This window comes from Cynocephalus volans, chromosome 5 (assembly GCF_027409185.1).
Source record: "Cynocephalus volans isolate mCynVol1 chromosome 5, mCynVol1.pri, whole genome shotgun sequence".
Lineage (NCBI taxonomy): Eukaryota > Metazoa > Chordata > Mammalia > Dermoptera > Cynocephalidae > Cynocephalus > Cynocephalus volans.
Genome location: NC_084464.1, coordinates 56,889,830 through 56,901,003, shown reverse-complemented (window position 1 = coordinate 56,901,003; position 11,174 = coordinate 56,889,830). Strand labels below are relative to the sequence as shown.

The 11,174-nt window shown below is 40.5% G+C and overlaps 1 protein-coding gene across 1 annotated transcript in view; it reads left to right on the top strand.

Moving 5' to 3' along the window:
- The first annotated feature begins 257 nt into the window (after positions 1-257).
- The window catches only part of CLIC5 (chloride intracellular channel 5), a 157,800-nt gene continuing 146,883 nt past the window's right edge, over positions 258-11,174 (top strand). The window contains exon 1 of the mRNA XM_063096460.1: positions 258-803. Within this exon, the coding sequence (XP_062952530.1) occupies positions 258-803 (546 nt within the window). The remainder of the gene's footprint in view (positions 804-11,174) is intronic.

Below are 11,174 nucleotides of genomic sequence, written 5' to 3'. Positions count from 1 at the left end.
TCCCCTGAGACTATTGACCATATCTTTAGGAGCGAAGGAGTTAACTGAGTATGTAAAGCTTTATCTTCTGTCCAATAGCCTTGTGGTTTGCTTATTAAAGTCTCTGGTTAATGATTGTTAGAGACCTGTCATTGATAGCTGTTGCTAGTTGCTGCATCTCAAAAGCCCACTGATTCTTCTGAAGGCAGTGCAGGACACTCTATCCCTTTACTCATTTCAGGTCTGCCTACAAAAAGACCTATATCAGATCCATAAACATGAATGGCGGAGACTACAGCACCATCTGTGGCACAATCCCAGAACAGAGGATGTGTGAGGCTCCAGACCAGCCAAAAGGAAATGGAAGTCCTTTTTATTATGACATCCATGAAGACTTAAGGCTAGAAAACAGTTTATATGCCACTAAGCTGGAAACCCATGCATGTAATTCTGTGTCAGTCTATGTTGTTGGAGGTAAAGAGAACAGCTTGGCATCTTCCCACCCAGAGCCAGGACGATGCTTCCTGCCTAATGAGGTGGGCTCTGAGGCCAAGGAGCCTCAACCAGGTGAGCCCCAGGAGGACAGGGACATCTTAATGAAAGAATTGCTTTCACCAGCCCAGAACCAGGATCCCTTCCCAGAGAAGCCCCAGGAGAATGGAAGACTGATGAAGGAAGACCTGCCTTCTCCTTCAGCTTTCACCATTCAGCACAGCAAGGCTTTCTCTACCAGCAAGGATTTCCCCACCTGCTATTCTAATGCTAATGGTTTGGAAAAAAAGGAAGCAGCTTCCACGAACCCTGAGATTTACCTCTTTGTGAAGGTAAGGGCTGCCTCTGACAGGACAGGCACAACTGCATGTTCAGATGGTGTAAATGGTGTTTTGTTTCACTCCAAGAGGCCGGGGAAAGATGCATGGTGTCGTGGTCCTTAGATCTCAGTACATACTCAGGAGTAGGACTAATTAAATCGGTCATTTCAGAGTTACCCGGGACTTCTCATAATTACAAGAATGGGAAAATGCATTTAAAATATGTGTTTAATCACTGACTTTTATGTATCATGGGCAAAGCATTTTTAAGAGTTCACATGACTGAGCAGAAGTTGCTGCTGAAATCCTTGTTTGTAAAACACGTTAAGTATGTTCTCCTGTCTGATTAAATTTCCTTTGTCAATATGATTTTAAAAAACAAAACCAAGGCTTCTGAAAGAAAGTCAAATCTACAGTTAGGTGTTGAAATTTCCTTCCTACGTTTCTAAGGTCACAGGTACTTCAGATATATGGTCGATAAATGTTATCTCTGTCACTAAGTCTGTCCTTTTGGCACCAATATAACTAAAATTCTGATGAAGTCAAATGATTTCAGTAGTAGTAAGACACTAACTTCCTTTGTTAATGTTTAATGCCTATAATAGTTATACAGAACTTTGGTGATCTTTGTATTAGACTGATACTGTAATAAAGATTATCATTATGAATATTATGAAAATATAGAGTGTTCAGAACTCAACCACTCATCTTTACTAATCAAGGTGATGGACCCTCTTCCCCAACATCCCCCCATACACAATAGTCATATTACATGCATTTTTAAATGTGAAGACAACATGTTAGTAAATGCTGCTATTTCTTACTAATAAAAATTATTATTTTATGAACCTACAAAAACCCCAGGCCATACTCCTTTCTCCCCTTCTTGGTTCCCAGTAACAATTCTAACAAAATACACTTTACTTACTAATTTCACACTTTAATATACTCTACTGTGTCCTTTTGTCTACTTGTTTTGTATGTAAATTGTGTCTTCTTTATTCTGCTATAAGATCCTTTTTAAAAGTACTGAGCATAGGACTTGGCTTATACTTATGTACGCGACCTGCTGAGCATTTGGAGGGAAAAGGGATGTATAAGAGGCGTCCCTTGCTGTCAAGAAATCAACAGTATGGTGCTGGAGACAGACTTGCATTCGATGAATTATAAGGGATAGAGGAGTGAGCGCAGCACTGTGGGTGGTCAGGAAGGGAGTGTCGAGGTGTGCAGGAAGGAGGCAAGACGAGGTGACATTAGAGCAGGTGCATTCAGGCGACCTTCCTGCCTCTAGATCCACATCACCACTGTGTTACAGTGTGCTAACAAACTTTTTTTAAGTGAAGGCTAGATGTGTTTTTTCTCAGGACAGAAACAGCCGTGCAACTTCATGCAACGGGCAAAGTAGGTTGTCGTCATCATCAGCAGCAGCAGCCCATCAATACATTATTTGTAAATTTGGCAAAGTGCTGATCTCTCTAGAAATTAGCCTATTGCTGGTATTGAACCAAACTGAAGCAGTAGGAAAAAGTGTTGACATCTCCAATTGGTAGCAGCGACAGGGAAAACTGCTTGACAGTGAGGAGTAATTCCTAAATTAGTTAAGATCTCCTTAAGCAAATATTGGGTTTAATTAACTTTTTAAGTTTACATTCTTTTTAGTATAACTATGTTAACCAAGAGGCCATAGAGTGTACCACGGATCTCAGCTCCTATGCGAACTCCTTTTGGGGAATATTCAACAGCATTCCATAACAGCGGTACTTGTAACCTCTAATTTCAGGTCCCATCCTTTCCCACCCTCGCCTCATTACTACTGCAGTTCTTTAATCAAAGTTGAATGGAAGTGTAATATATAAAATTGGGTTAAACAGGGCCTGCTCTGCTTGAATGGGAGTGGAGGGTCTGAGCGTGCCCTGCATCTGAGCATGACCTCCTTAGGTTCCTTCCTCCTTCCAGCTATGTGAAGGGGGTGCTGGACCCCTGCACTGGAGGGAGCTTTGTGGCTCACCACCTTCCTAGCAGGGCTATGGCTAAGCGGTTCTGGGCATTCTGGGCTGTTTTAGCATAGACCACCTGGGCTGCATCTACACCTGTATTTTTTTTTGTATATCTCCAACTATTCTAGACATGTCAGTGAAAATGTCATGCAGGTTTGTAATCTATGTTCAACCAACATTTTATCGAGGCTCAACCATTTCAGGGTGTTGATCCATTACTTACATAATTAAAATGCATCATTTGTTTATTCATTTAACAGATAGTTATTGTACAAGGCACTGGGTTTACAACAATGAAGAAAAAGACTTGGCTCCCATGCACTCTGTGTTGTAGTGGAAGAGACAACTGATGGAAAAATAAATAAGCAAATACAGAATATGGCTGTTGTGATAGTGCCATAAAGAACCATAAAACAGGATGTGAATGTATTAACTTTTTTTTTTTTTTTTTTTTTGACTGGAAGGGGATCGCAACCCTTGGCTTGGTGGTGTCTTCACCACGCTCAGCCAGTGAGCGCACCAGCCATCCCTATATAGGATCCGAACCCGTGGCATCGGCGCTACCAGCACCGCACCCTCCTGAGTGAGCCATGGGGCCAGCCCAATGTATTAATTTCTTATTGCTGCTATAATAAATTATCACACATTTAGTGGTTTAAAATAATACAAGTATTCTCTTACAGTTCTGGAGGTCAGAAGTTTGCAGTGAGTCTCTTGGGACTAAAATCAAGGTGTCATCAGGGCCATGTTCCTTCCGGAGGCTCTGGGGAGAGTCGCTTTCCTCACGTTCTCCAGCTTCTAGAAGCTGACCTCCTGGCCCACATCACACCACCTCTTCTCTCCCTACTCCCATCGTCACACTGCCGTCTTCTGACTCTACTCCTCCTGCCTCCCTCTTGTAAGGATCCTGTGATTAGATTGGGCCACCAGGATACCAGGATAATCTCCCCTATTTTAAGATCCTTAGTTTAAATCACATCTGCAGGTTTCTTTTGTCATGTAAAATAACATTCGCAGCTTCTGGGAATTAGGACATGGGCATATTTGGGGCCACTATTGGGCCTACCACAATGGGATGGAGAGTGATAACGAACAGGGGGGGATGAGGCCGCGTGGTGGGAGTGGGTGAGCAAGGGACGGGAGGTGTCATAGGAGATGAGGCCAGACAGCTAGAGGGATACACATCAAGGCAGACCTTATGGGCAATTGGAAGAATTTTACTCTGATAGGGGAAGTCACAGGAAGGTTTTGAAAGGAACATTCTAGATGGTTTTTTAATAACAGATTGTGGCAGGGAAATGGTAGAAGCAGAAACAGGGAGCAGAGTTCAGAGGCAATTGGAAAACTTCAGGCAACAGATGAGAGTGGATTGACCTACTGTGCCAGCAGCAGTAGGATTGGGATTGTTTTGAAGAGAGAGCCTGAAGGTTTCTTGATAGGTTTGGTGTGGGGTGTAAAGAAAGAAAAGAGCTGTGGCAGACTTAGGGGTTTTAGTCAGAGCTTCTGAGTGAACAAAGATATTATTCCCATTTCAGCTATGAACCTGTTCTCAGGGAACACGTGATTGAGCAAATTGCATTTCCTAATTGTGTCTGTATGTGTATGCATGAGAGACTGAGAAAGAGAAAGAGACAGAGAGAGGGAGGGGGAGAGGGAGAGGGTGAAGGAGAGGTAGGGAGGGAAGGTGGGAGGGAGGGAGAGAGAAACATTTTGGTGTTTTGTTTTGGTTTTTTAATGCAAAGGAAAAAAAGTATTCTGATAATGGTTACTGCAAAGGAAAGTGGTATGAAGAAGCACAATTTGTCCTGTGCATAATTGATTATGGAAGGTGGAATATGTTTAAGACCAGGTTTTGAAGTCAGGTTGCTTGAATTTAAAACCTGGCTTAGCAAATTAATTTTTGTTAAATTGTTTAGCTTCTCTCAATCTTAATTTTCTCAACTGGCAAAATGGATGTTATAATAATACATCCTTCATAGGGTTGTTATGAAGATTAAATAAGATAATGCATGTAAATTACTTAGTATAGTATATCACATATAGTAAATGTCAATATATCAGAGCCTAAATTTTTATTTATTGCAATAAACTTGGGCCATTAATAAAATAACATTTTTTTTAAAAAAAAGCACAGTGCCTTGTAGTTGATAAATATTCAATAAATATCCTACTGGCTTATTCTAACATAAGCAGTGTAATATTGTGGAAAGAGCACTAGCTAAGGAATTTTAACACAACTTTGTCAATAATTGAGTATTATTGGACCCTGGATCCAAGTTTCTTCATCTTTGAAATGATGGAATACATTCCTTTCTAGTGCTTATAGTCTTTGATTCCAAGATGTATGGCTCCAGCTCTTTATCAGTGTGTACACACATGGCACCACCTATTATCCACTCTAGGGGACCACCCAGCAGTGATTACTATCTCTAGATTTGGGTGTAGTTGGAAGGGCCTAGATGAGACCAACACTCCCATCCAAACCTCAGCTCACATGAAGCTTGTCCCTTGCAAAGTGTCTGCAGAACCTGTCTCTGATTAGGACACTCACATACAGGGATGCACAGGTTGTGCACTGAACAAATTTAGGAGGCACTATTTACAGAAAATGAAAATGGTGCCCCCTAAAGTCATGCAACATGACAGCCCTGTTTAATGTTTCTCAGACTCATAGCCCAGAATCATAGTTCTAAAGGAGAGACTTGCTATAATTTGGCTCAGCATAGTAGAAAGTGTCACAGAATTGTCAGTAATTATTATTATTGCTATAGCACAGGAGCCTGATGGGGTCATGGTATCCATAATGGGGTATTTAACATAATCCATGCAGTGTTAGAAATTAGAATTAGAACAAAAAATAATAAGCAACATTTTAATTCAATTTTTATCTAATCTTCTTAAATGTTAATATTTTACATATTTTATAATGTGTACAGTGTATTCTTACAGTAGTACATTAATATAATTTGTAAGTGAATAAATGTACATCATTATGGGTAAATGTTCAAGTTTTCTGTTGATAGGGATGTCCAATTTAAAAAATCATTGATTCATAGCCTTCTCTTCCTTTTCTACCATCACCTGTCGGCCTGGGGCTCTTTCCTTGGCCAAGATCTGATGAGAGCAGGTCTCCTTGCCTCCTAAGCTCCTCCTGAGAGTTTTCATAAGCAATACACTTACTTTATTTGCCTTGGAGGCAAAGATTTATCATTGCAGGTGAGAAACTATAAAATGACATTAAGGAAATGAAGGGAATGTAGCTAGATTTGGAAGTTGAGATGTGGCTCAGCTGCGGGGCAGGGGAAAAGGGTGTTCTAGGCAGGAGGCTCAGCGTAAGCAAAGGCACAGCACACATGCACCTGGGATGACCAGGTCCACTTGGCTGGATGGACAGAGGTCCATGGAGGTTCAGAGCAGGTGGTGAGGCTGGAGAACTAGGAATGCTGCCTTGCATAGCAAACTAAGAGGCTTGGATTTTATCCTGAGGCAATCAAGAATGGCAGAGTATTTCTGAGGAGGATATCATAAGCAAAGCAATGCTTAGAATGACGGATGAGCCAAATTACAAAGCATTTCCACCTACCGTGTAGAGCAAGACCAAACAGACATCTACTTCAGTTCTAGGATTAGCTCAAGTATTTAAGTGTCAATATGTTGTGTGTAAACAAGACTGTACATTTTTTCAACTGACCATCTGGATATGTTCAAATTATTGGCTTCACACAGACAAATTTCTGTGGAAAAGCTAGCCAGTGTAATGTTGATTTATAGATTATCTATATGTGTATCTAGATACTTTATATATTATAGGGTGATGGGCGATATATAAATTCAGTACAAAATTTTGATTATTGATATTTTAGTATAGTTTCCAGTAAAATAATGTGTTTTTGAGTCTGCGATAATCCTGGCTAGACTCCTCAAAAGGTGCACACTCAGATGTCTGGAAATAGAACCCTACAGGGGTCTCCCTATTCCATGATCCTTTCAGGGCAGCCTGTTCTAACATCACTAAGGACGTGTCAAAGTATGTCCTTGGAAACATTCGTGAGAAGATACAAGTCTCAGCCTGTCCCATGTGCCCAATTGTCCTTTCATAGAACCAGTGAATCATATAAAAATTTAACAATGAGCAGTTTGAACTAAAAATTCTATTCTTGTCATAATTTCTTCTTCATTAGAGTGTTGGGAACACAATCAAGGTTCCCAACACTTCCCAAGTTTTATTCAAAATCATTTTAGGTACCCATATGACCTGGTTTGCTTTGCAAGTCAATGTCATCCATTAAAGAGGTCATGGAATCCTAGCACTGTGACAAGAACATCAAAACCCAGAGGAGTCAAGCAACTTGCCCAATGCTGCCTGCAAATGTGCCCAGCTGGGACTTTGGGCTCTCAATCCAGAGCACTTTCCTCTATACAGGCATACCTGGCCTGGGGCATTGGATGTTCACGAATATGCTTCAGAAGGTCCAGGAACATTCTAAAACTCTCTGCAAAATTGTTTGTAGCAGATGATCTCAGGATGGTCCGTGAACTCTCAGAAATATTAACTGTCCCAGAGCAGATGCTGCGCTGCTTCACCTGGCTTTGCTGGCGTTCGTCTCTCTCCTCATTGGGCCAAACTCTCCACATCTTTCTGGACTCATATTTCCTGGGAAGCCGTCTCCCGAACCTCCAGGTCGTTCTGAGTGATTCTCCCTCAGTGCTTACCTTCTCCATAGTGCTGGTAACCTCATATTACAGTGATCTGGGTAGGGGTGTATCTCCCTTGGTTCCTCAGCAGAAAAGGCTTTCCAGCCATGTCTCATTCACCTGTGTGCCCCCACAGATAACACGGAGTCTGGCCCATGTCGGGGCTCATAAATATTGGCTGAATTGCATTAAACCAAACTGGTTTTGGGTAGGGCAGTTCAATTCACTTTTGGAGGAAAAGCTTCTCAGTGCGTCCTGGGACATTTGGCCAGAATTCAAGCAAAGACCTCATGTCCCCTCGTCCATTGATGTTTGACTTTGGGATGGGGTGGGTGGGGTGAGTCCTGGTGAGAAGCCAGCTGGTATAGCAGAAAAAAGAGTAAGAGAAATTCATCTTTACAGAATGTCGACTTTGAACCATGCTCTGGGCTAGGTCACCTGCTTTACTGATATTATCTCTGAAATAGGACTTAAGAGCTAGGTCCCCATCTGGATTCTGATGCCATCTAACAGTGTAACTTTGGGGCAGTCATTTACACTCTCTGGGTCTTAGATTTCTCACACGTGAAAAGAAACATTGAATGAGATGAACCCAAAGCCCCCACAGCTCTAATCTGCCGTGTCTGGAAGCTTCATTCTCCCCTACAGTAAAATAGTCTCCCTCCCAGGGGGACCCTCTCTCTCTCTCTCACATCTTTAAGTTATATTATGTCATACTCTGTGAGGAATACAGAGAACATACTCTTAGGCAGCCCTGTGATTTTTGTAATGGGGGAAATGGGAGTTTGTGAGTAACAGAGAAATGTTCCCACACAGAAACAGGATTTTGACTCTAATCATATGGAATAGTAGCAGGTTTTGGAGCCCGACTGACATTTTTCTCCCTTTAAATAGATTGATTATATGCATGTTTCAAAATTTCAAAGGCACAAAAGATAGAGTAGCTTCCCAACCACACTCCTTCAGACACCCCTTTTCCATTTTCCGAGGCAATCCATTCCAAAAATGTCATGAGTATACTTCCTGAGACATTGATGCACATTCTAGCAAATTCATGTATTTGAAATTCTCTCCTTTTTTTCCTTTTATTTGACACAGATGGTATTACATCATATACCTAATTATGAACTTTGCTTTGGGGAGGTCAACTTCATTGGGTTATAATTTCCATACACTAAAATTCAGCAATTTTAAGCACACACTTCAATGGGTTTTGACAAATGTACACAATTCGTGTAAGCATCACAATTGCAATATAGAACATTCCATCACCTCCTCGGAAGTTGCCTCCTGCCCCTTTGCTGTGAGTCTTTTCCTAGACATTCCCTGACTCCTGGAAACCACTGATCTTCTATCACTACAGTTTTTAAAATATCTTATAAATGGAATTAAATTCTGTGTAGTCTTTTGTGTGTGGTTTCTTTCATAACGCTTTTGAGTTTATCCACGTGGACGCATACATCAGCGGCTGGTTCCTTTTCATTACTGGTTGTATTCCATTGTGTGGATACACGACAATTAGTTTAGAGTCAGCAGCTGATAGATACTTGGGTTCTTTCCCGGTCTTTGGATATTGATATTGAGGCTTCTGTAAACAGCCATGTATAAGCTTCTGTATTTTTATTTCTTTTGGGTAAATATGCAGGAGTGGAATTATTAAGATAATATGGTCAGTGAACATTTAAAGTTATTTTTTAAAAACTTTCAAATTGTATTCAAAGTGCTGTCAAAATTTGTGTGAAATTTCTAGTTGCCTCCTTTCCAGCATTGGGCATTGTCAGTCTTTTAGGTTTTAGGCACACTGGTAAATATATAATGTAACTCACTACAATTTTAATTTTTATTTTTTTAATGACTAATGATGCTGAGCATCTTTTCGTGTACTTACTAGCCATCCTTAGGTCTTCTTTGGTAAAATGCTGTATTCAAATATTTTGCTTATTTTTATTTTAGCATTTTGAATTATTATTAAAATTTAAGAGTTCTTTATATATTCAAGATAAATTTCTTCATCAGTTAAATGTTTTGCAAATAGTTTACAAGTCTGTGGATTGAATTTTGATTTTCATAGCAGTCTTTTAAAGAGCAGATTTTTATTTCAGTGAAGTCCATTTATCAATTTTTTTCTTCTATGGTTTATGCTTTTTGTGCCCTAGGAAATGTCTGTTTAATCCAAGGTCACAAAGATTTTTTTTCCTGTTTTCTTCTAGAAGCTTTATGGATTATAAAATATATTATAGCTGCCAGACATAGTACATCTTATATTGCTGGATACTGGATTTTGTGGTATTCCTTTAAATAATGTTGGGCCTCATTCTGGGATGCAGTTAAATTACTTAGAATAAACTTGATCCCTTTGAGGCATGCTTTTAAGCTTTGTAAGGATGGGTCCAGAAAAGCCCTAGTCTAGAGCTAATGGCTAGTGGTGCTTGGCTCTGCTACTGAAGCAATATCTTTCTGAGGGCTTTACCCAATGCCCTGTATACTAGGAGGTCTTTCCACTCTGCCTGCTGGAAACACAAAGTATTACTAGTCCTCTGAAAGATTCTGGGATTGTTTTTCCTACTCATTTCCAGTCCTTTCCCAACACTTGGTAGTTTTCTTACGTGCATATGTTGATCAGGACTTTGCCAAAGGTTCAAGGGGACCCCTGTGCAGATCTCCAGGGTGCTCTCCAAATCTGTCTGTCTCTCTCTCTGCAACTCCACCTTCTCTGTTATTGAGATCTGCAAATTCTTGCTGACTTGACCTTCCCAAACTTCACAGTCTGTTGTCTGCTCAACTCAGAGAGACTTCCAGTCTCTTTTGAGTCCTGTGCTGCCTGTTCCTAAAATTTGAAAACCATCATTTCATACAGTTTGTCTGCTAGTGATGTTCTAGTTAGTAAGGGTAAGCCTGGTTTCTTTTACTCTGTCCTTGCCAGAAGCAGAGGTTGTGACAACTGCCTTTAAGATCCGCATTTCTCTTGAGTTGCTTCTCCTTTCTTTCTGAAATGTTGGCCCCTTGAATTCAAGTATGAATTGGAGTTTGGAGTATAGTTATTAAGCTCAACTGGACTAGAATCCAATAATAATGACATTAAAGTGATGATGTGAGATGAAAACTATAGCAAAGTGTTTTGGCCTTCTTGCAAAAGGTTCCTTTCTGACCCTTTTTCTTTCCATTCTATTTTAAAGGTATTCTTCTGTCTTTTGCAAAGGCAGTTTCTCGTACCTTAAGTTCTCAGCAATGAGGAAACAGGAAAACAGATGTACCAGCTAATCATACACTGATACAAGCTTAAATATAGTCATCTCATCTTTTAACTTCTTACCATTCAAGCCTCTGGTGACTTCATGAATTCCTTTGGAAAACCTAGGAAAAGTGGATTTTATTACTGCAGAATGTAATCACATCCTTAAGCTACCTTCCAATACCCAGCCCCCAAGTGTTCACAATCCATTTGTGTGTGAACTGTAATGTGTACATGGGAAAATGTGGGGACTAGCAGCTCTGCTCCTAGAGGCATGACACACCCTTAAAAATATGAGACTCTCCCTGTGAGCAGAGCAAGTGTTTTAGCCCTGAAACCCAGTGATTTGTGCAATCTTGAGAAGACAAAGATTAGAAATCTGGGCTTGAAGCCATGCCCCACTTCTATGCTTTATAAGCAGGGTCCTTCCGCCTCCTTTCATGAGCCTATGGATCAGCA